Source organism: Coregonus clupeaformis, chromosome 1 (assembly GCF_020615455.1).
Source record: "Coregonus clupeaformis isolate EN_2021a chromosome 1, ASM2061545v1, whole genome shotgun sequence".
Taxonomy (NCBI): Eukaryota; Metazoa; Chordata; class Actinopteri; order Salmoniformes; family Salmonidae; genus Coregonus; species Coregonus clupeaformis.
The window spans coordinates 7577001-7602788 of record NC_059192.1 but is presented as its reverse complement, the minus strand read 5'-3'; the positions used below and the strand labels follow the sequence as shown (position 1 = coordinate 7602788).

Sequence of the window (25788 nt, the reverse complement as noted above, 5' to 3'; positions counted from 1 at the left end):
AAGGAATAGGGTGCCATTTGAGAAAACAGCCTTGATCTTCAAATGGAGGGTAATCCTAATTGCTGCAGTTAATTAAGTTAGTACTGCCTCCCCTGCGAGTGTGTGTGTGTGTGTGTGTGTGTGTGTGTGTGTGTGTGTGTGTGCATGTCTGTCTGTCCGTCTCAGTCACGCTATGCGAGGTCATGCAGGCTCTAGTGTGATTACTCTTCTAGGACTGTGTGTGTGTGTGTTCAGCTCAGGCAGAAAGAGAATCAGAGCTTGGGCCAGGGTAGGCTAGGCTAGGCTAGGCCACAGGGCTGGTCTGGTTTCACACAGACCAAAGGGAGAGATGCTGAAAGGCTCAATCTCTTAACTCATTTCACTTGGATGGCTTTTGGAGGCACACACACACCATCTCCTCTGCAAGTTAACTGCAGTGCTGCTGCTTTGTGAAATATCCAGTTCAAAAGAAAAGGCAGTTAAAGTGGGGTTGTGTGTAGTCCATTTCCTGATCCCAGATCTGTCTGTGCTGTACAGCCAACTACTATACAGCCAACAACAGAGATTTGTTAAATCGTTATACAAATGTTATATATATATGGGACAAGGCTACATGTAACCTGGTCTTGGCTGGATACTGCAGGTGCTTTCTAAACACACTCCTATAAAACTCTCAGTTTGAAGCCTCCAATCAACAACAAAGTGCTTTGTCAGAGAAGCATTCCCTGTCACAACGTGAGCTCAGAGCTGACCTGTCAAAAAAACACTGGGGTTGTATGGAATCAGATTGAACCTAGTCTGAAAATAGTAGATCCCCTGTCAGTGTCAACCCACAAGGTGAGCTCCTGTCAAGCCTGTCCATAGACACTGCTAGACACCAGGGGGCGCCGCTGTGTTCAACGTTGATTTCATCAACTACTTCATTACTTGCGAACAAGCCACTTACATACTTACATCAGAGAATAACCTTTGTTCCTTTACGATGTTGCATTTACAGGCAGCACAATCTCTTTCACAATGTGTGTACACTACGTGGACTTTAGATTGAACACCATCATAAACCTACTACAAACAACTGCGTGTGTGTCCGCATGTGTGATGCCTGGTTCTGGGGTGAGGCCCGGGTCCTTTTTAATGCACTGTAATGATTACTGATAGTAACAGCCTCATTAATGATGATCATCTATCTGCCCTGTCCAACACCGCAGCTGCATCAGCCGAGAGAGAGAGAGAGAGAGAGAAGAGAGAGAGAGAGAGAGAGGAGAGAGGAGAGAGGAGAGAGGATGCCACCTTTCCAACAAGTCAGTTCGTCAAATTTCTGCACTGCTAGAGCTGCCTCGTTCAACTGTAAGTGCTGTTATTGTGAAGTGGAAACGTCTAGGAGCAACAACGGCTCAGCTGCGAAGTGGTAGGCCACACAAGCTCACAGAACGACACCGCCTAGTGCTGAAGCGCGTAGCGTGGGAAAATAGTCTGTCCTCGGTTGCAACACTCACTACCGATTTCCAAACTGGACACAATAACACAATAACTGTTTGTCGAGAGATTCATGAAATGGGTTTCCATGGCTGAGCAGCCGCACACAAGCCTAAGATCACCATGCGCAATGCCAAGCGTCAGCTGGAGTGGTGTAAAGCTCGCCGCCATTGGATTCTGGAGCAGTGGAAACGCGTTCTCTGGAGTGATGAATCACACTTCACCATCTGGCAGTCTGACGGACAAATCTGGGTTTGGCGGGTGCCAGGAGAATGCTACCTGCCCCAATGCATAGTGCCAACTACCAGCCCCAATGCATAGTGCCATCCCCATTTTATCAGATGGTTTCCCATGGTCTGAGAGTCCTTCAGATGCCTTTTGGCAAACTCCAAGCGGGCTGTCATGTGCCTTTTACTGAGGAGTGGCTTCTGTCTGGCCACTCTACCATAAAGGCCTGATTGGTGGAGTGCTGAAGAGATGGTTGTCCTTCTGGAAGGTTCTCCCATCTCCACAGAGGAACTCTGGAGCTCTGTCAAAGTGACCATTGGGTTCTTGGTCCCTTCCCTGACCAAGGCCCTTCTCCCTCGATTGTTCAGTTTATCCGGGCGGCCAGCTCTACGAAGAGTCTTGGTAGTTCCAAACTTCTTCCATTTAAGAATGATGGAGGCCACTGTGTTTGGGGACCTTCAATGCTGTAGAAATGTTTTTGTACCCTTCCCCTGTTCTGTGCCTCGACACAATCCTGTCTCGGAGCTCTACGGACAATTCCTTCGACTTCATGGCTTGGTTCTTGCTCTGACATGCACTGTCAACTGTGGGACCTTATATAGACAGGTGTGTGCCTTTCCAAATAATTTCCAATCAATTGAATTTACCACAGGTGGACTTCAATCAAGTTGTAGAAACATCTCAAGGATGATCAATGGAAACAGGATGCACCTGAGCTCAAATTTGAGTCTCATAGCAAAGGGTCTGAATACTTATGTAAATGTATATTATTTCCGTTTTTTATTTTTAATACATTTGCAAAAATGTCTAAAAAGCTGTTTTAGCGTTGTCATTGTGGGGTATTGTGTGTAGGTTGCTGAGGATTTTTATTTATTTAATCAATTTTAGAATAAGGTTGTAACATAACAAAATGTGGAAAAAGGGAAGGGGTCTGAATACTTTACGAATGCACTGTATATATATTTATACCCACCTGTATATGGCTCTCTGGATCAATATAGTTACAGATCATACTAGCAAAACCAAACTTAAACCTTTCTTTTTGGACAAGTGCAGATATAATAGTTTTAATTGTGTCTACTCTACTGAACACGACCCAGGTCTCAAGAGGACTGACTACCAGAGCAGGTGTGCTGCTAATAACTTCTATACATAAATATTCAGAGAGAGAGCGAAATCAGCCCTGTGTAAAGATTAATGAATCTCAGAGAAATGGTGTTGCTGCCACCGACGTTCAATTAACAATTATGGTCACTAAGGATCAACAGCTGTCCTCGAGGAGTAACACCAAATTAGATAGCCAGGTATGCAGACAAATCACACCAGCCCAACCTGTGTTTGTGTGTGTGTGTGTGTGTGTGTGTGTGTGTGTGTGTGTGTGTGTGTGTGTGAGAGAAAGAGCCAGAGCAACAAAGTCAGTGCTAGTGAGGGAGTGAGAAAGAGAGAGAGCGAGAGCGAGAGTAAGAAAGAGCTAGGGGAGGAAGGAGGAAGGCTGGTACACACAGCTGTCCTTAGAAAGTTTGTTCCTGTCGCTGAAACGGAATAAAAGTCAGTAGCTATAACAACAAGAACTTGTGCGACGACAAGACAACAGGCTTGTTTGTTTCCATGGCAGCAGCCCCCTCAGCATTCCTTTGTGAGTGACAGGCGTCTCAACCAGTCAAATGACAGATAGTGGTTGACGTGGCATCACAAAGCGATAAAAGGCCACAGGTGGTGTGTTTTATCAATATAAATATAATCATTCTAGTGCTGTGGTTCTATCAATAGAAATATAATCATTCTGGTGCTGTGGTTCTATCAATAGAAGAAAGGGGTTTCAGTTTGGAAACACTGATGCCAAATAGTGTTCTTGGTATTGAGTCACTGAATCTGAAGTATCCATGCTCTACAATTGTGTTCATGCAGCTCTGAGGTCTGGGCCAAAGACATAGAATGAGTAGATTTTTCTATTCATTCTAATTCTATGGTCTGGGCTCTGTTCCAACACTTGAAAAATGCACCCTTCCTTCTTGAAGTAATCACTGATCTAACACTAGCGGCTTGGTGAAAGCATGAAGCAGCTTTAACCAACCCAGCTAGGCTGAGGCCCAATTCTCCACCCTTTTCCACAAGTGTACACTTGCACACTCCCCGTCATGGATTTAAAAGAATAAGTGTACACTTTCAGAGAAGGGTGGAGAATTGGGATGCAGCCATAATCACTGACCTAACACTAGAGGCTTGGTGAAAGCAAGATTCTTACCAAGTAGCTTTGTTTCCCCAACCCAGTCAAAGTATTGGACCAGGGCCATAATAAGCTATTAGGCAAATGGAGAGTTAATTAATTTCCTGGGTTTAGACCACCCTGTGGTGCCACCATGCTGGCTGCAGAGAGGGGGCGCTATAACCTGCAGCCCTGTGCCGCTCTACATACAGTACGGTCTCCCCTTTTAAACACAGGCAAAGAGCAGAGCATGCTGGGAAAGAGCTACAGCAGTGCCAAAGCATGGGACAAGGCGCGAGAGAGAGAGAGAGAGAGAGAGAGAGAGAGAGAGAGAGAGAGAGAGAGAGAGAGAGAAAGAGAAAGAGAGAGAGAGAGAGAGAGAGAGAGAGAGAGAGAGAGAGAGAGAGAGAGAGAGAGAGAGAGAGAGAGAAAGAGAGAAAGAGAAAGAGAGAGAGAGAGAAAGAGGGAGGAAGGGAGAAAGAGGGAGGAAGGGAGAAAGAGGGAGGAAGGGAGAAAGAGGGAGGAAGGGAGAAAGAGGGCGAGAGAGAGATGTAATACAGGGGAACAGGACTGTTGTCATTCAGCACTAACAGAGTAGAAGTTTCTTATTGCATCTCAGCTTTGCAAGTGTTGACGTTTGTCCTCTTCAAGTACTTTGTTGTGACACACTCGAATTAGCACATGGTCCTGTGTGGTTGATCATTCACACCACACACACACTTCCAGTCGGGGTGTAGCAGGTGATGTGATCCGTGCCCTGGCTTCAATCTACCCTGACCCATAGTGTTGCATGGTGCAGCAGTGGTGTTTCATACTCCCTGAACAGGGCTCAACGCAGAGCAAAGGAGAGCAGAGGGGGAAATCTAGCACTTCCATAATAATTGAGCAGGGAGGAAGCTGCATGGGCTCAGACCTGCCCTGGACTGGACTGGACTGGACTGTGTGCTCCCTGTACTACCTCACTACCCTCCCTTCCTGCTTTGAGTCAGCCAGACTGGTTCCTGTTCACCTTCCATATCTCTGGGTCTTGGTGTGTCTCACTGTGCTACAGGTTAAACAAGGCGTATACCTGCTGTTTAAAGGTCACCTAGCAGGTAGGTCCTGTATCTAATCTGGCCACAGGGAGGGTAGCTAAGCCTGTACCGACCTGTAGAGTAACTGGGAGGGTAGCTAGCTAAGCCTGTACCGACCTGTAGAGTAACTGGGAGGGTAGCTAGCTAAACCTGTACCGACCTGTAGAGTAACTGGGAGGGTAGCTAGCTAAGCCTGTACCGACCTGTAGAGTAACTGGGAGGGTAGCTAGCTAAACCTGTACCGACCTGTAGAGTAACTGGGAGGGTAGCTAGCTAAACCTGTACCGACCTGTAGAGTAACTGGGAGGGTAGCTAGCTAAACCTGTACCGACCTGTAGAGTAACTGGGAGGGTAGCTAGCTAAACCTGTACCGACCTGTAGAGTAACTGGGAGGGTAGCTAGCTAAGCCTGTACCGACCTGTAGAGTAACTGGGAGGGTAGCTAGCTAAACCTGTACCTTCCTGTAGAGTAACTGGGAGGGTAGCTAGCTAAACCTGTACCGACCTGTAGAGTAACTGGGAGGGTAGCTAGCTAAACCTGTACCGACCTGTAGAGTAACTGGGAGGGTAGCTAGCTAAACCTGTACCGACCTGTAGAGTAACTGGGAGGGTAGCTAGCTAAACCTGTACCGACCTGTAGAGTAACTGGGAGGGTAGCTAGCTAAACCTGTACCGACCTGTAGAGTAACTGGGAGGGTAGCTAGCTAAACCTGTACCGACCTGTAGAGTAACTGGGAGGGTAGCTAGCTAAACCTGTACCGACCTGTAGAGTAACTGGGAGGGTAGCTAGCTAAACCTGTACCGACCTGTAGAGTAACTGGGAGGGTAGCTAGCTAAACCTGTACCGACCTGTAGAGTAACTGGGAGGGTAGCTAGCTAAACCTGTACCGACCTGTAGAGTAACTGGGAGGGTAGCTAGCTAAACCTGTACCGACCTGTAGAGTAACTGGGAGGGTAGCTAGCTAAGCCTGTACCGACCTGTAGAGTAACTCCGTTAGAACAGAGACAGTCATCTAGATTAAAACACATTTATTTGACACTGCTCCTATTCTTTCTCTGGATAAAGAGACACTGAAGAGACAGGCAGCAGCAGGTGTGTGTGTGTGTGTGTGTGTGTGTGTGTGTGTATAGACTCGGTGTCTGTGTATGCACACAAGCACTCTCCATCCTTCCCTGTTGTACTGCTGCAGAAGATGCCCCAGTATCTTATTTCCCCGTCCTTCCGTCTGTCTGTGTTTCCCTATATCTTAACCACACTGTAACCCCCCACACCCACCCACTTTCTACTGATCACTAAAAACTTATTCCACTCTGACATCCACAGTGCCAAGTGTCAGTTGTGGAGGGTTTTGTATTACCAATCCAATGATTTCTGATGGAAATGTATCCATGTTTAATGCACCACTTGGTGCTTGGCCAGTGGCCGATCCTGCTGGGGTGGGGATGGGCCTAAATTGAGGCTGTGTCTGCGTCCCAAATCGCACCCTATTCCCTACATGGGCTCTAGTCAAAAGTAGTGCACTTCATAGGGAATAGGGTGCCATTTGGGATGCATCCCGTGACTTTGGTTAAGCGCTTTACTCTCTTGCTGAAGCTGAGATGCAATACAAACTAAACCAGAGAAACTTCTGCAGTGTGTTGTTCCTCCCCGATATATGGAAGATCTCCAGGGGAGCAGAGAGACAGAGATAGAGAGATAGAGGAGAGTTAGAAGGAGAGAGAGAGAGAAGGAGAGAGAGAGAGAAAGAGATAGAAGTAGAGCAAGAGAGCGAGCGAGAAAGAGAGAGAGCAAGCGAGAGAGCGAAATAGAGGTATAAAGAGAGAGAGGTAGAGAGAGAGAGAGAGAGAGAGAGAGGTAGAGAGAGAGAGAGAGGTAGAGAGAGAGAGAGAGAGAGGTAGAGAGAGAGAGAGGTAGAGAGAGAGAGGTAGAGAGAGAGAGGTAGAGAGAGAGAGAGAGAGAGAGAGAAGAGTAGAGAGAGAGGTAGAGAGAGAGAGAGAGGTAGAGGTAGAGGTAGAGAGAGAGAGAGAGAGAGAGGTGTGATTTAGAAGGAGAGTTAGAGGATAGAGAGTAGGTAGGTACAGTGACTAGAGTACATAGTGCAGTTATCAGATAAGGCCTTGGTTCAAACACACACATGCTGCTCGGAACACGCCCCATACCTGCCAGAAGTCCTGCAGAGAGGGAGGGGCGGAGGGAGGGATGGATGGCAGGACAGGGGCGGAGAGAGGGGCGGGACAGGGGCGGAGAGAGGGGCGGAGAGAGGGGCGGGACAGTTTATGAATAGGTAGGGGATAAGCGGGGAGGGACGGTTGGGAGGAGAGGTTGATCAAACGGGGGGATTCGTCGGTTCGAGGAAGAGGAGAGGATGGAGTGATCCATGGAGGGGAGGAGAGGTGGAGAAAATTGAAGGGTTATTGGTTATATGGAGAAGAAGATTGCCAGATCACGAGTAGATTACACAGCAGTTACATGAATGACAGCAAAACGTTACAATAACATTACAATATCACATTTTAAGAACTGATGGTATGGTCACAATGATGAGAGAGAGAGAGAGAGAGAGAGAGAGAGAGAGAGAGAGAGAGAGAGAGAGAGAGAGAGGGAGAGAGAGAGAGGAGAGAGAGAGAGAGAGAGAGAGAGAGAGAGAGAGAGAGAGAGAGAGAGAGAGAGAGAGAGAGAGGGTGAGAGAGAGAGAGAGAGAGAGAGAGGGTGAGACAGAAAGAGAAACTCGGACAGTGGAGGAGTAAACTCAATGGAACATTTGGTTTAAAAAACTAAATACAGGAGACCCAAGTATAATCTGTTAAATAGTAGTGGGGAGCATCAAAATATTAATGAACAAACAATGGATAAATAAAGAAAATATGGTTTAACGCGCCCAATAGAAAGTGAGAGGAGAACAGAGAAGAGGACAACAGAACTAATATTTTCCAGTGGATATTTTGTAAGAGATACTGGTCCTCAAGCAGATTAAATGGTGATATTTTCCCCTTCAGACTAGCAGTAGCTCCATCACCCGTGGACTCCAGACACAATGCCCTCCCCCCCAACTCCACCACCCCCAACCAATCCCAATCTCCTTGTCTGAACCTCTGATTAGCATACTCTGACCATAAAATGTCCTTTGACTCAGGAGTTTCCGATTTTCAGCTAGGGGAATTGTAGGTTACTGTAATGATGTAATTCTTACAATATTAATATTCCATCCCATTAGTGGGGCGTGGAGTGCAGCGATTTCATAGGTTCTTGGAGAGGGAACGAGGGGAGGGAAGGATGGAGGGGGGGAAAGGAGGATGGATAGAAAAGTGAATGAAGCGTAATTCTGTTGCCAAGCCAGAGGACGCTATCAGGCCAATCAGGCGCCGTTGGTTAGTGAGTGGCGAATGTGTGAGTGTGTGTCTCTCTCTCTCTCTCTCTCTCTCTCTCTCAAGGGACGATCGTCCACAGCTAGCCATCCATCACAGTAGACTACTGTATAGTACAGAGAGCGCTTTGCCTGGAAAACAATGCAAACAGAATGCCCAGAGATATGGGGGATATTTCAGCTACATAACCAGGCAAGGGATGATCAATCTAGAACACTAGATCGTTCCATTTAGAACTCTGGAATGTTCCATTTAGAACTCTGGAATGTTCCATTTAGAACTCTGGAATGTTCCATTTCCAGTTGAAAGAGGGGGTTAGCTTGGTTAACCCCATCTCAACGCTCTCTATATATATAGTTTTGATGGCACACAAACTAAAGGAATAATGTTAATTGTCCAAAGAGCTTGGTGGTCCAATACAGTGATTGAGAGAGCGAGAGAGAGAATTTGAGGGTCTGTGGTGGTTAGGCAACCTAGCCTAATTAAACCAGTCTGAATGCTAAATCTCAATGGTGGGTCAATTTATTTTTTAGTTATTTATTTATTTCACCTTTATTTAACTAGGCAAGTCAGTTAAGAACAAATTCTTATTTACAATGACGGCCTACACCGGCCAAACCCGGACGACGCTGGGCCAATTGTGCGCCGCCCTATGGGACTCCCAATCACGGCCGGTTGTGATACAGCCTGGAATCTAACCAGGGGGGTCTGTAGTGACGCCTCAAGCACTGAGATGCAGCGCCTTAGACCGCTGCGCCACTCGGGAGTCAATGGTGAGAGAAGCATTCAGACTGGTTAAGTAGGCTATGTTTCTTTGCCACAATAGATCTCTGTTTTTACTCTCACTCAATCACATTATTACACCCCAAGCTGTGGGCGTGGACATTCATTTGATTTGTGTAAAAAAATATATATATATATATTGTGTGTGTGTGTGTATATGCTGTTTCGTGTGTGTGTGTGTGTGTGTGTGTGTGTGTGTGTGTATGCTGTTGTGTGTGTGTGTGTGTGTGTGTGTGTGTGTGTATATGCTGTTTCGTGTGTGTGTGTGTATATGCTGTTTCGTGTGTGTGTGTGTGTGTATACTGTTTCGTGTGTGTGTGTGTGTGTGTGTGTGTATGCTGTTTTGTGTGTGTGTGTGTGTGTGTGTGTGTATGCTGTTTTGTGTGTGTGTGTGTGTGTGGGTGTGTATGCTGTTTTGTGTGTGTGTGTGTGTGTATGGGTGTGTGTGTGTGTATGCTGTTTTGTGTGTGTGTGTGTATGCTGTTTTGTGTGTGTGTGTGTGTGTGTGTATGCTGTTTTGTGTGTGTGTGTGTGTGTGTGTGTGCTGTTTTGTGTGTGTGTGTGTGTGTGTGTGTGTGTGTGTGTGTGTGTGTGTGTGTGTGTGTGTGTGTGTGTGTGTGTGTGTGCTGTTTCATGTGTGTGTGTATATATGCTGTTTAATACCTCGAGCTCTTTGTTGGGACATTATTCCCTTCATATATGTTTATATGAGCCATAAAACTATGTATTGCAGTGAATGTATAAAACAAATGATGGACCTTGTTCGGACCAAAGAGCATGAACATGCAAACATATTGTAATCGTCCTTTGTTGACTATTCATATTCAAATAGTGGTTCAATAGTATAATCTCGGTTTTGTTTGCTTATCTAAAATCAGTGCAGTGTCCGTGTCTGAGTAAACGTAAAGGGTGTGTGTGTGTGTGTGTGTGTGTGTGTGTGTGTGGTGTGGTGTGTGTGTATTGAGCCGCAATACTTTGTCTCCATTTGCATTATACTCCTGCTTTGTGTCGCTATGGTTACATAGACAACACCAGGGCCTGCGTCCCAAATTGGCATCCTATCCCCTTTATAGTGCACTACTTTTGCCCAGGGAATAGGGTGGCATTTGGGACTCATCACAGGGCACCTTCCATTCACCTTTACCGCATGAACAGAGAGAAAAAACACCGTAGATATTGATCAACCAGCAGGGACACTGGGTTGTGTTTCCAATATATGGGATATCTGTCACACAGTCTGAGGGTTATTCGAATGCCCTACTAATACCTGAATAGAGGGAGGGAGGAGAGAGAGAAGGGAGGGGTAGGGAAGGGAAGGGAAGGGGGAGGAGAGAGAGGGGAGAGAGGGGTAGGGAAGGGAAGGGAAGGGGGAGGAGAGAGAGAGGGGAGAGGGGAAGGAAGGGAAGGGGGAGGAGAGAGAGGGGAAGGGAAGGGGGAGGAGAGAGAGGGAGGGAGGGGGTAGGGAAGGAAGGGAAGGGGGAGGAGAGAGAGGAGAGAGAGGGGAGAGAGGGGTAGGGAAGGGAAGGGAAGGGGGAGGAGAGAGAGGGGAGAGAGGGGTAGGGAAGGGAAGGGGGAGGAGAGAGAGGGAGAGAGGGGAAGGGAAGGGAAGGGGGAGGAGAGAGAGGGGAGAGAGGGGTAGGGAAGGGAAGGGAAGGGGGAGGAGAGAGAGGGGAGAGAGGGGGTAGGGAAGGGAAGGGGGGAGGAGAGAGAGGGGAGAGAGGGGTAGGGAAGGGAAGGGGGAGGAGAGAGAGGGGAGAGAGGGGTAGGGAAGGGAAGGGAAGGGGGAGGAGAGAGGGGAGAGAGGGGTAGGGAAGGGAAGGGGGAGGAGAGAGAGGGGAGAGAGGGGTAGGGAAGGGAAGGGGGGGAGGAGAGAGAGGGAGAGAGGGGTAGGGAAGGGAAGGGGGAGGAGAGAGAGGGGAGAGAGGGGTAGGGAAGGGAAGGGGGAGGAGAGAGAGGGGAGAGAGGGGTAGGGAAGGGAAGGGAAGGGGGAGGAGAGAGAGGGGAGAGAGGTATGAGAGAGAGAGTGAGGGATGGAGAGAGAGAGAGACAGGGAGGGAGAAAATACTTTGTCCCCCACTCAACCCTAGAATCTGTGATTTGTGTCTTGAAGGTTTACGAACACATCATTGATAAAGAGCGAGAGGGAGGAGAGAGGGATGGAGGAGAGAGGGATGGAGGGAGGGAGGGAGGGATGGGAAGAACGTTTCCTAGCACATGATTGATAAAGACAGCAGGGTGATTTGACATTGAGGTCCCTGGGGACTGATGGGCCCAATAATGAGGTTTAAAACATTATTACTATTAATGAACTAACAATCTGTTGATGAAAGAGAGAGGGAGGGAGGGAGGGTCTGGGGATTGATTGAGCCTCACTGGGACTGTATGATGTGTGGTGGGGATGGATGGGTACTCACTAATTAACCACTAATTATTGTGGCAGCAAAATGAAAAACGTCCCTTGTCTCCATGTACTAGATCAATGAAGATGTATTGTACGACTGGAAGAGAAGTACTAGAGTCTTTGACCAAGATTCATTACATTATTGACCCAGACTAGAGGCCCTCAAAACTGAAGGGAGGACAAGGAATTCAAGATTTAACCCAAGATTCAAGGTTTTTCTCTGGATCAAAATGGGTCTTGTTGGGTGGTAGGCGTGGCGTGGCGTGGTCGTGGCAGTACGCCTGACTAGAGGCACGTTCGCCGGCCGATATCTTTTAGATGCCGCAGACAAAATGTTGCCGTTTTTAAAGCTAATTTCCTGCTATTCTACACATTATGCCATGGCTTATGCCAATTTTTTTATTATGCTATCTGAATGACTCAATGGGGGCCACGTGCCATGACAAAAATACTCCTGAAAAGCATCATTTTTGGGGGAATTTGAGATTCTCTCTGTCGATAGTTTTATTTTGGTGATTGTTAGTTCTCAAAGATGCTCATATTTAAAAAAAATATACTATTATATTTTCTACATACTTTATATCTGGTTTTAGTCCTTTAAGTTTTTATCATCACTAAATATATATATATATATATTTTAAATATAATAAAACAATGTAATTATTGTTTGGACTTAGCAGCATGAAAAAACACTTTTAGGCGGCCCGCCTAAAACTTTTGCGTGCAGAAAAAACCCTGGAGAAAGAGTAGGAAGGTGACAAGGGTACAGCTGGCTAATCGTTCATCTGTTATTCATGACCCTAACACTGTTCTCTTATCTGGTCTAGGTCCATTACTCTGGTCTAAGGTCCACCTGTCAGCCTATAAAGTAGGCACCACTAAATAGGCCATTATGGTCTGGTAGGCAGGTCCACTCTGGTTGTGTCCCTCTTAAATGATTAAGTGTTTACACAGTTAACTATGTGTGGAGCAAAGCTGTTCTTTCAGCCACAGAGCAAGGCAAGGCTGACATTGGAACCTCTCTAGTGGTGTTCAGTGTTCTGAATAAGAGCACTGTCCTCTGCCAGAGGAGAGAAGACAGGTGCCTGGGACTAGGCAATACCGGAACGGGGATATGGTACTCTCTTCAAAGTGCTTATTAGTGATGGACGTCATGTCATGGGAGTAGTTGTAGGTGCTTTAACAGAGCCTTAAAATGGGAGGGTTTGGGCTTTGCGATTCACCCTTCTGTCTGAGGATAGGAGACAGGTGCTATAGTCAAGACAGGGACAGGGTTTGGTTTCTGAGTACAGTCCTTATTATTGATGGAAATGGACATGTGGTGCTCCTTCTTTACACTCCCTGTTATAGACCACAGCTAGTAGCTACCCTTCTGTTGACTGGCAAGGGGACAGGGACAAGGGTACGTCCGCCAAGTCATTACTATAGATGGGATCAATTCATTACAATTTAATTAGGCAAAACTGATCCTATTTCAGCACTGAGACACCTTCTGGCTGGCAAGCATCCACATCTCCCTCATCCCTTCCTCCGTAAAGCCTGCTAGATGGCCAGTGGGATAGAACGTCACGCTATCATAAAGGCCTACTGATGCAGCAAAAAAGGTGAATGTCAAAAGACATTTTAAGAGAGTGGTGGTAGGCATGTCTTGGGAGATGAACATTAGGTTAGTAGTGGATGGGTCTGGAGCTGGATCTGAGATTGTGGCGATTGGCTGTAGAAGCGTTTCCCCCAATTCATTATTAGTTCAGAATCTGGAGAGTCACTCAACTCACAAGCAGCAGCATCTTAGCAATTAGACCAAATGTCACGCTGCTGTTTATACACCCTTTTAACCTTTTTAAAAACACTATAACCTGCTTGTTAACTTTCTTATAAACCTGATAGACTATGGTATTTAAGAAAAATAAAAAGTAGGTACGCACTTAAAAAGTAGCTTGAAAGAGCTTTTATTTAGTAAATGATGTCATCTGAGCTGTGATATTCACTTCCTTCCCCTCCTCTACCGTTTCCTAATACTGGTCCTGGGGACCAAAAGCGGTGGAGTTTTTTTTGGTTTTGCCCTAGCACCTCACACCTGATTCCACTAATGAACTCATCATAAAGCCTTTGATTTGAATCTGTATGAGTGCTAGGGGGAAAAAAACCTAAATGTGCACCCCTTTGGGTCCCCAGGACCAGCATTAGGAAACACTGCTCTAGAGAGAGATAGGTTATCAAACCCCGCTCTTCCCACTGCAATTAAGACTCTGTAACGCAGTTTCATGTTCATCCATTTAGGATTACTCGCTCTCTCTCAGGCAGGCTAAAAAGAGGGGGAATGAGAGTTTCATGAGACCAGAGATTGCATCCCAAATGGCACCCTGTTCCCTATAGGGCACACAACTTTTCTCAAAAGCCCTATGGCGCCTCGTTAAAGCCCTATGGCGCCTCGTTAAAGCCCTATGGCGCCTCGTTAAAGCCCTATGGCGCCTCGTTAAAGCCCTATGGCGCCTCGTTAAAAGTATTGCAAGATATGGAATAGGGTTCCATTTGGAATGCATCCCCAGGTTATGAAAGATAGGTAAGAGCCTCCTGGGCAGATGTGATTCAGCTGGACTTCCAACAATAGATTGGTAGGTACCCGTTCTGTTTTTCCCCTCCATCGCCCTCCCTCCGTCATCCCTCCCTCTGTCCAGCGCCTGCCGCACACACAACACACACACACGCTCTCATCACTGCTTACCTTTCCATCATAGCGTTTCACCTGGAACTGATCCAGACCCAGGTCTGAGAGAGAGAGAGAGAGAGAGAGAGAGAGAGAGAGAGAGAGAGAGAGAGCGTGTGGAGAGGGGGAGAGACAAAGATAGAGAGAGAGAGAGGAGAAAAGAGGGAAAGAAATGCACTGTTAATGTTTATAAAATTACATTGAGCCAGAGCTACAGAGTCCAGACAGAGAGACACAGAGAGAGAGACAGAGAGAGAGACACACAGAGAGAGACACACAGAGAGAGAGAGACACAGAGAGAGAGACACACAGAGAGAGAGACACACAGAGAGAGAGAGACACAGAGACAGAGACACAGAGCGAGAGACAGAGACACAGAGCGAGAGAGAGAGACTGCGAGAGAGATGCAGACTGAAGGATCGAGTTACGACTATATTACATGTATCTGTACAGTAGACCCAGGTCCCAAATGGTACCATCAGTAGACCCAGGTCCCAAATGGTACCCTATTCCCTAGATAGCCCATAGGGCTCTGGTTAAGATATACGTGATATAAATATATATATTTATTGCTGAAATTTGTAAACAAGTGTTTTAATTAACACTTTTAAGTCCTCTGGGAATACAATGTTCATCTTGATGTATGATTTTACCCAAATAAATTCAATTATATTTAACTCATGACGTTGTCATGCAATGCTAGAATAATTGGCTATTAACACATTCAGTATGAGACAGCCAGGCCAGTTGAGATGCCTGCACCAGCCTGGGCTAAACCGCCTGCACCAGCCTGGGCTAAACCGCCTGCACCAGCCTGGGCTAAACCGCCTGCACCAGCCTGGGTTAAACCGCCTGCACCAGCCTGGGCTAAACCGCCTGCACCAGCCTGGGCTAAACCGCCTGCACCAGCCTGGGCTAAACCGCCTGCACCAGCCTGGGCTAAACCGCCTGCACCAGCCTGGGTTAAACCGCCTGCACCAGCCTGGGTTAAACCAAGCACATCCTTTAGATCAGGAATTATTAACGAGATTCCGCCACGGGCCGATTCGACCTTGAGCGTATGGTCGGGGGGCAGGAACATAATTACAAATAATTTGTAGACTGCAAATTGACCCAATAACCCCAAACAGGTATAATATCTGACTAAAACAATCATTTCAAACCTTGCTTACATTTTTATACGATCACGTGTCTCTCTATTATGCGTTGGAGTACTCGGGAACAGAATTACCCCCCAAAATTACTTTGCTCAGAATACTTGGGGGAGCCAAATAAAACCACTCGCGGGCCAAATTCAGCCCGCCAGTTGGGGAACCCTGATACAGAGTCTAGGGAAGAATCTCAATCGCATACTCCCTCCCCACTGACCTTCTCCTCCAACAGGATTTGAGGAGGAGGCGTGGAGAGAGGACAGAGGACTCGGAGCATGCAACTGAGATTCTCCCTAGATTGATGTATTAGAGTGAGGTGTATCACATGAAATGGATGGTCATTATGCTACTACAGTGCTTTACTGGAACACAATGAATAATGCAACGGACAGAATGACTGACATGGTACCTCCCCTCTTATTTTATTCTCCTTCCTTTCATCTCTCCTCCATACCTTATCACTCTCTCTACTCCTCTCCCCCACTCACTCCTACCCCCGTTCCTTCATCTCTCCTCCATACCTTATCACTCTCTCTACTCCTCTCCCCCACTCACTCCTACCCCGTTCCTTCATCTCTCCTCCATACCTTATCACTCTCTCTACTCCTCTCCCCCACTCACTCCTACCCCGTTCCTTCATCTCTCCTCCATACCTTATCACTCTCTCTACTCCTCTCCCCCACTCACTCCTACCCCCGTTCCTTCATCTCTCCTCCATACCTTATCACTCTCTCTACTCCTCTCCCCCACTCACTCCTACCCGTTCCTTCATCTCTCCTCCATACCTTATCACTCTCTCTACTCCTCTCCCCCACTCACTCCTACCCCGTTCCTTCATCTCTCCTCCATACCTTATCACTCTCTCTCCTCCTCTCCCCCACTCACTCCTCCCCCGTTCCTTCATCTCTCCTCCATACCTTATCACTCTCTCTCCTCCTCTCCCCCACTCACTCCTACCCCCGTTCCTTCATCTCTCCTCCATACCTTATCACTCTCTCTACTCCTCTCCCCCACTCACTCCTACCCGTTCCTTCATCTCTCCTCCATACCTTATCACTCTCTCTACTCCTCTCCCCCCACTCACTCCTACCCCCGTTCCTTCATCTCTCCTCCATACCTTATCACTCTCTCTACTCCTCTCCTCCACTCACTCCTACCCCCGTTCCTTCATCTCTCCTCCATACCTTATCACTCTCTCTACTCCTCTCCTCCACTCACTCCTACCCCCGTTCCTTCATCTCTCCTCCATACCTTATCACTCTCTCTACTCCTCTCCCCCACTCACTCCTACCCCGTTCCTTCATCTCTCCTCCATACCTTATCACTCTCTCTACTCCTCTCCCCCACTCACTCCTACCCGTTCCTTCATCTCTCCTCCATACCTTATCACTCTCTCTACTCCTCTCCCCCACTCACTCCTACCCCCGTTCCTTCATCTCTCCTCCATACCTTATCACTCTCTCTACTCCTCTCCCCCACTCACTCCTACCCCGTTCCTTCATATCTCCTCCATACCTTATCACTCTCTCTACTCCTCTCCCCCACTCACTCCTACCCCGTTCCTTCATCTCTCCTCCATACCTTATCACTCTCTCTACTCCTCTCCCCCACTCACTCCTACCCCGTTCCTTCATCTCTCCTCCATACCTTATCACTCTCTCTCCTCCTCTCCCCCACTCACTCCTACCCCGTTCCTTCATCTCTCCTCCATACCTTATCACTCTCTCTACTCCTCTCCCCCACTCACTCCTACCCCCGTTCCTTCATCTCTCCTCCATACCTTCTCACTCACTCACTCACCTCTACTCTACTCCTCTCCCCCACTCACTCCTACCCCTGTTCCTTCAGCTCTGTTCAGGTCTCATAGTGGTGCTCCCTTCTTACCTTCTCTCCTCCTCTCTCTACCTTTTATCTCTCACTCTCTCTCCATCGATCCCTCCCTTCATCTCCATCCACCTTTCTCCCAGTCTCCAAGTAGTGGCCTGACCCAGTCTCCAAGTAGTGGCCTGACCCAGTCTCCAGGTAGTGGCCTGACCCAGTCTCCAGGTAGTGGCCTGACCCAGTCTCCAAGTAGTGGCCTGACCCAGTCTCCAAGTAGTGGCCTGACCCAGTCTCCAAGTAGTGGCCTGACCCAGTCTCCAAGTAGTGACCTGACCCAGTCTCCAAGTAGTGACCTGACCCAGTCTCCAAGTAGTGGCCTGACCCAGTCTCCAAGTAGTGACCTGACCCAGTCTCCAAGTAGTGACCTGACCCAGTCTCCAAGTAGTGACCTGACCCAGTCTCCAGGTAGTGGCCTGACCCAGTCTCCAAGTAGTGGCCTGACCCAGTCTCCAAGTAGTGGCCTGACCCAGTCTCCAAGTAGTGACCTGACCCAGTCTCCAAGTAGTGACCTGACCCAGTCTCCAAGTAGTGACCTGACCCAGTCTCCAAGTAGTGGCCTGACCCAGTCTCCAAGTAGTGACCTGACCCAGTCTCCAAGTAGTGACCTGACCCAGTCTCCAAGTAGTGACCTGACCCAGTCTCCAAGTAGTGGCCTGACCCAGTCTCCAGGTAGTGGCCTGACCCAGTCTCCAAGTAGTGGCCTGACCCAGTCTCCAGGTAGTGGCCTGACCCAGTCTCCAAGTAGTGGCCTGACCCAGTCTCCAAGTAGTGGCCTGACCCAGTCTCCAGGTAGTGACCTGACCCAGTCTCCAAGTAGTGGCCTGACCCAGTCTCCAGGTAGTGGCCTGACCCAGTCTCCAAGTAGTGGCCTGACCCAGTCTCCAAGTAGTGGCCTGACCCAGTCTCCAAGTAGTGGCCTGACCCAGTCTCCAAGTAGTGGCCTGACCCAGTCTCCAAGTAGTGGCCTGACCCAGTCTCCAGGTAGTGGCCTGACCCAGTCTCCAAGTAGTGGCCTGACCCAGTCTCCAAGTAGTGGCCTGACCCAGTCTCCAAGTAGTGACCTGACCCAGTCTCCAGTAGTGACCTGACCCAGTCTCCAAGTAGTGGCCTGACCCAGTCTCCAGGTAGTGACCTGACCCAGTCTCCAAGTAGTGGCCTGACCCAGTCTCCAAGTAGTGGCCTGACCCAGTCTCCAAGTAGTGACCTGACCCAGTCTCCAAGTAGTGGCCTGACCCAGTCTCCAAGTAGTGACCTGACCCAGTCTCCAAGTAGTGGCCTGACCCAGTCTCCAAGTAGTGGCCTGACCCAGTCTCCAAGTAGTGGCCTGACCCAGTCTCCAAGTAGTGACCTGACCCAGTCTCCAAGTAGTGACCTGACCCAGTCTCCAAGTAGTGGCCTGACCCAGTCTCCAAGTAGTGACCTGACCCAGTCTCCAAGTAGTGGCCTGACCCAGTCTCCAAGTAGTGGCCTGACCCAGTCTCCAAGTAGTGGCCTGACCCAGTCTCCAAGTAGTGGCCTGACCCAGTCTCCAAGTAGTGACCTGACCCAGTCTCCAAGTAGTGGCCTGACCCAGTCTCCAAGTAGTGGCCTGACCCAGTCTCCAAGTAGTGGCCTGACCCAGTCTCCAAGTAGTGGCCTGACCCAGTCTCCAAGTAGTGGCCTGACCCAGTCTCCAAGTAGTGACCTGACCCAGTCTCCAAGTAGTGACCTGACCCAGTCACCAAGTAGTGACCTGACCCAGTCTCCAAGTAGTGGCCTGACCCAGTCTCCAGGTAGTGGCCTGACCCAGTCTCCAAGTAGTGGCCTGACCCAGTCTCCAGGTAGTGGCCTGACCCAGTCTCCAAGTAGTGGCCTGACCCAGTCTCCAAGTAGTGGCCTGACCCAGTCTCCAGGTAGTGACCTGACCCAGTCTCCAAGTAGTGACCTGACCCAGTCTCCAAGTAGTGGCCTGACCCAGTCTCCAAGTAGTGGCCTGACCCAGTCTCCAAGTAGTGGCCTGACCCAGTCTCCAAGTAGTGACCTGACCCAGTCTCCAAGTAGTGGCCTGACCCAGTCTCCAAGTAGTGGCCTGACCCAGTCTCCAAGTAGTGGCCTGACCCAGTCTCCAGGTAGTGGCCTGACCCAGTCTCCAAGTAGTGACCTGACCCAGTCTCCAAGTAGTGACCTGACCCAGTCTCCAAGTAGTGACCTGACCCAGTCTCCAAGTAGTGACCTGACCCAGTCTCCAAGTAGTGACCTGACCCAGTCTCCAAGTAGTGACCTGACCCAGTCTCCAAGTAGTGGCCTGACCCAGTCTCCAGGTAGTGGCCTGACCCAGTCTCCAGGTAGTGGCCTGACCCAGTCTCCAGGTAGTGGCCTGACCCAGTCTCCTAGTAGTGGCCTGACCCAGTCTCCAAGTAGTGACCTGACCCAGTCTCCAGGTAGTGACCTGACCCAGTCTCCAAGTAGTGGCCTGAACCAGTCTCCAAGTAGTGGCCTGACCCAGTCTCCAAGTAGTGGCCTGACCCAGTCTCCAAGTAGTGGCCTGACCCATTCTCCAAGTAGTGGCCTGACCCAGTCTCCAAGTAGTGGCCTGACCCAGTCTCCAAGTAGTGGCCTGACCCAGTCTCCAAGTAGTGGCCTGACCCAGTCTCCAAGTAGTGACCTGACCCAGTCTCCAAGTAGTGACCTGACCCAGTCTCCAAGTAGTGGCCTGACCCAGTCTCCAGGTAGTGGCCTGACCCAGTCTCCAGGTAGTGGCCTGACCCAGTCTCCAGGTAGTGGCCTGACCCAGTCTCCAAGTAGTGGCCTGACCCAGTCTCCAAGTAGTGGCCTGACCCAGTCTCCAGGTAGTGGCCTGACCCAGTCTCCAAGTAGTGGCCTGAACCAGTCTCCAAGTAGTGGCCTGACCCAGTCTCCAAGTAGTGGCCTGACCCAGTCTCCAAGTAGTGGCCTGACCCAGTCTCCAAGTAGTGGCCTGACCCAGTCTCCAAGTAGTGGCCTGACCCAGTCTCCAAGTAGTGGCCTGACCCAGTCTCCAGGTAGTGGCCTGACCCAGTCTCCAAGTAGTGGCCTGACCCAGTCTCCAAGTAGTGGCCTGACCCAGTCTCCAAGTAGTGGCCTGACCCAGTCTCCAAGTAGTGGCCTGACCCAGTCTCCAAGTAGTGACGTGACCCAGTCTCCAGGTAGTGACCTGACCCAGTCTCCAAGTAGTGGCCTGACCCAGTCTCCAAGTAGTGACGTGACCCAGTCTCCAGGTAGTGACCTGACCCAGTCTCCAAGTAGTGGCCTGACCCAGTCTCCAAGTAGTGGCCTGACCCAGTCTCCAAGTAGTGGCCTGACCCAGTCTCCAGGTAGTGGCCTGACCCAGTCTCCAAGTAGTGACCTGACCCAGTCTCCAGGTAGTGGCCTGACCCAGTCTCCAGGTAGTGGCCTGACCCAGTCTCCAAGTAGTGGCCTGACCCAGTCTCCAAGTAGTGGCCTGACCCAGTCTCCAAGTAGTGGCCTGACCCAGTCTCCAAGTAGTGGCCTGACCCAGTCTCCAAGTAGTGACCTGACCCAGTCTCCAAGTAGTGACCTGACCCAGTCTCCAAGTAGTGGCCTGACCCAGTCTCCAAGTAGTGGCCTGACCCAGTCTCCAGGTAGTGACCTGACCCAGTCTCCAAGTAGTGGCCTGACCCAGTCTCCAAGTAGTGGCCTGACCCAGTCTCCAAGTAGTGGCCTGACCCAGTCTCCAAGTAGTGGCCTGACCCAGTCTCCAAGTAGTGGCCTGACCCAGTCTCCAAGTAGTGGCCTGACCCAGTCTCCAAGTAGTGACCTGACCCAGTCTCCAAGTAGTGGTGTGGATTTGAAGCCCAGGCAGAATACCACCCCTCTCTCGCTCTCTCCTGGGACATCACACACACACTCAGAGCACTATTAAGTTTAAATTAAATTCAAAGGGCTTTATTGGCATGGGAAACATATATTTACGTTGCCAAAGCAAATGGAATAGCCAATAAACAAAAGGGAAATAGACAAGGGAAACATTAGTAAACATTACACTCACACAAGTTTTAAAAGAATATACATTTAAAGCGTTATAGTATTGGCTATGTACAGTGTTGTAACAATGTGCAAATAGTTGAAGTATGAAAGGGAAAATAAATAAACAGATAAATATAGGTTGTATTTACAATGTTGTTTGTGCTCCACTGGTTGCCCCTTTTCTCATGGCAACTGGCCACACATCTTGCTGCTGTTTCTGCACACTGTGGTATTTTGCCTAACAGATATGGGAGAATATCAATGTTTGATGTGTTTTCAAATTCTTTATGGGTCTGTGTGATCTGTGGGAAATATGTGTCTCTAATGTGGTCATACATTTGACAGGAGGTTAGGAAGTGCAGCTCAGTTTCCACCTCATTTTTATGGGCAGTGTGCACATAGCCTGTCTTCTTCTTTCTCAATAGCAAGGCTATGCTCACTGAGTCTGTACATAGTCAAAGATTTCATTAATTTTGGGTCAGTCACAGTGGTCAGGTATTCTGCCACTGTGTACTCTCTGTTTCAGGCCAGATAGCATTCCTATTTGCTCAGTTTTATGGTTGATTCTTTCCAGTGTGTCAAATAGTTATCTTTTTGCTTTCTCATAATTTGTTTGGGTCTAATTGAGTTGCTGTCCTGGAGCTCTGTGGGGTCTGTTTGTGTTTGTGAACAGAGCCCCAGAACCAGCTGGCTGAGGGAACTCTTCTCTAGGTTCATCTCTCCATAGCTGAGTGCTTTGTGGTGGAATGTGTGAACACTTTTCTGGATTTTGATAACTAGCGGGTATAGTCCTAAATCTCCTCTGCACGCATTGTTTGGGGTTTGGCGCTGTACACAAAGTATATTTTTGCAGAATTCTGCATGCAGTTTCTCAATTGAGTGTTTGTCCCATTTTATGTGAACTCTTGGTTGGTGAGCGGACCCCAGACCTCACAACCATAGAGGGAAAATGGGTTTGATAACTGAATGAAGTATTTTTAGCCAGATCCTAATTGGGTTGTTGAGTTTTATGTTCCTTTTGATGGCATAGAAGGCCCTTCTTGCCTTGTCTCTCAGATCGTTCACAGCTTTGTGGAAGTTACCTGTGGTGTTGATGTTTAGGCCGAGGTAGGTGTCATTCTTTATGTGCTCTAGGGCAACGGTGTCTAGGGCAACGGTGTCTAGGGCAATGGTGTCTAAATAGAATTTGTATTTGTTGTCTTGGCTACTGGACCTTTTTTGGAACACCATTATTTTGTCTTACTGAGATTCACTGTCAGGGCCCTCTCTCTCTGCGCCCCTCTCTCTCTCTCCGCGCCCCTCTCACGCTGCCACCCTCTGCCCCTAAACTAAACGCAAAACCCTTTCAAGCCTGAAGATTAAATTACTGTAAGGGGTATAATTTTTTTAAATATATGTTTTTAGAGCTTAGTGCTAATATTAGTCTTGACCTAGAGCATTACATGGAAGGGAAAATATTTGGGAATATGCAAAAACATATTGCATCATTTGTGTGCTCCGTTGAGTTTCTGTTATTTTCCCATGGGATAATTTATAATTAACACAAATTAATAACGGTAGAAAACTGAAGCAGAACTCGACTGACCCACCTTTTCCTTTTTAAACCTAATTTAAAACATTTAAAAAAGTGATTTATTACGATCAAGTCCCAGTCCAGTGGAACTATTCCATTCAGACTACATCAACAGCAGAGGAGGCTGATGGGAGGAGCTATAGGAGGACGGGCTCATTCTAATGGCTGGAATGGAATTCATAGAATGGAGTCTAAGTGGTTTCCATGTGTTTGATACCGTTCCATTGATTGCATTCCAGCCATTATAATGAGCCCTTCCTCCTATAGCTCCTCCCACCAGCCGCCACTGATCAATATACCCCTTAACACAGGTCACCAATCACTCGACACAAACAACACACACAGGCCCCATAGACCAATCCAAACTGTAATAAATAGAGTTTAAGGCTGCTTTATCATTTATCCATTTGGAGGGAAACATTAATCCAGGGGCTAGAGAAACCCAGTCATCCAGAACACAACAAAAGACAGTGTATTTACCAGGGAGCAGTCAGTCAGTGAACATGGAATAAAATATACAGTCAGCCAGTCAGCCAGCCAGCCAGCCAGCCAGTCAGCCAGCCAGTCAGCCATAGTGGTATTATTACGCTATATACCTACAGTATATGCACTGTAATCTCCCCTCCTCCTCTCCTCCTTACTGCACTGTAATCTCCCCTCCTCTCACCCCTTACTGCACTGTAATCTCCCCTCCTCCTCTCACCCTTACTGCACTGTAATCTCCCCTCCTCTCACCCTTACTGCACTGTAATCTCCCCTCCTCCTCTCCTCCTTACTGCACTGTAATCTCCCCTCCTCCTCTCATCCTTACTGCACTGTAATCTCCCCTCCTCCTCTCTTCCTTACTGCACTGTAATCTCCCCTCCTCCTCTCCTCCTTACTGCACTGTAATCTCCCCTCCTCCTCTCCCCCTTACTGTAATCTCCCTTCCTCCTCTCATCCTTCCTGTAATCTCCCCTCCTCTCCTCCTTACTGCACTGTAATCTCCCCTCCTCCTCTCCTCCTTACTGTACTGTAATCTCCCCTCCTCCTCTCCTCCTTACTGCACTGTAATCTCCCCTCCTCCTCTCATCCTTACTGTAATCTCCCCTCCTCTCCTCCTTACTGCACTGTAATCTCCCCTCCTCCTCTCCTCCTTACTGCACTGTAATCTCCCCTCCTCCCCTCCTCCTTACTGCACTGTAATCTCCCCTCCTCCTCTCCTCCTTACTGCACTGTAATCTCCCCTCCTCCTCTCCTCCTTACTGCACTGTAATCTCCCCTCCTCCTCTCCTCCTTACTGCACTGTAATCTCCCCTCCTCCCTCTCTCCTTACTGCACTGTAATCTCCCCTCCTCCTCTCATCCTTACTGCACTGTAATCTCCCTTCCTCCTCTCCTCCTTCCTGCACTGTAATCTCCCCTCCTCCTCTCCTCCTTACTGCACTGTAATCTCCCCTCCTCCTCTCCTCCTTACTGCACTGTAATCTCCCTCCTCCTCTCCTCCTTACTGCACTGTAATCTCCCCTCCTCCTCTCCTCCTTACTGCACTGTAATCTCCCCTCCTCCTCTCACCCTTACTGCACTGTAATCTCCCCTCCTCCCCTCCTCCCTTACTGCACTGTAATCTCCCCTCCTCCCCTCCTCCTTACTGCACTGTAATCTCCCCTCCTCCTCTCACCTTACTGCACTGTAATCTCCCCTCCTCCCCTCCTCCTTACTGCACTGTAATCTCCCCTCCTCCCCTCCTCCTTACTGCACTGTAATCTCCCCTCCTCCTCTCATCCTTACTGCACTGTAATCTCCCCTCCTCCTCTCCTCCTTACTGCACTGTAATCTCCCCTCCTCCTCTCCTCCTTACTGCACTGTAATCTCCCCCTCCTCCTCTCCTCCTTACTGCACTGTAATCTCCCCTCCTCCTCTCCTCCTTACTGCACTGTAATCTCCCCTCCTCCTCTCCTCCTTACTGCACTGTAATCTCCCCTCCTCCTCTCATCCTTACTGCACTGTAATCTCCCTTCCTCCTCTCCTCCTTACTGCACTGTAATCTCCCCTCCTCCTCTCCTCCTTACTGCACTGTAATCTCCCCTCCTCCTCTCAAGTCGAATCAAATGTTATTTGTCACATACACGTGTTTAGCAGATGTTATAGTGGGTGTAGCGAAATGCTTGTGCTTCTAGCTCCGACAGTGCAGTAATATCTAACAAGTAATATAACAATTTCACAACATATACCCAATACACACAAATCTAGTAAGGAATGGGATTTAAGAATATATACATATATGGACAAGCAATGACAGAGCGGCATGGACTAAGATACAGTAGAATATTATAGAATACAGTATATACAAATGAGATGAGTAGTGCAAGATATGTAAACATTATTAAAGTGACTAGTGTTCCATTTCTTGAAATGTAATGTAAAATGTAATTTCTTAAAGTGGCCAGTGATTTCAATAGGCAGCAGCAGCCTCTAATGTGCTAGTGATGGCTATTTAACAGTCTGATGGCCTTGAGATAGAAGCTGTTTTTCATTCTCTCGGTCCCAGCTTTGATGCACCTGTACTGACCTCGCCTTCTGGATGATAGCAGGGTTAGGGTTTAGACAGAACACTGGACACTTACCGTCTTTTCATATTGTTAATACATACTGCGTATTTATGCCATTTCCCTACATACTGTAGCTTTCTATAGACTGCCCACACTATATACTGTATTTTGCTGAACATATTCCTAACATGTTCATAAGCACACACTGCTATTTGGACTATTGACTCAGGGTTATATGATTGTAAATATTATTCTGATATTTTATTTCTTATTCTCTTGATTCTATTGTTTGTTTATTTGATTGTCTGCTTTACTACTGCAGTTAGGAACTAGGAACATACGCATTCTACTGCAGCTAGGAACTAGGAACATACGCATTCTACTGCAGCTAGGAACTAGGAACATACGCATTCTACTACAGTTAGGAACT

At 48.3% G+C, this 25788-nt stretch overlaps 1 protein-coding gene across 6 annotated transcripts in view; it reads right to left on the bottom strand.

Moving 5' to 3' along the window:
* Positions 1 to 25788, bottom strand: part of micu1 (mitochondrial calcium uptake 1) — a 142629-nt gene that overhangs the window by 58686 nt on the left and 58155 nt on the right. For 3 of the 6 annotated variants that reach the window (XM_041891731.2, XM_041891814.1, XM_041891895.1), the window contains exons 5-6: positions 14237 to 14280; positions 7122 to 7133 (exon numbers count right to left, since the gene is read on the bottom strand). In XM_041891731.2, the coding sequence (XP_041747665.1) occupies positions 7122 to 7133; positions 14237 to 14280 (56 nt within the window). The remainder of the gene's footprint in view (positions 1 to 7121; positions 7134 to 14236; positions 14281 to 25788) is intronic. The other 3 variants (XM_041891971.2, XM_041892050.2, XM_041892136.1) reach the window with 1 other exon arrangement.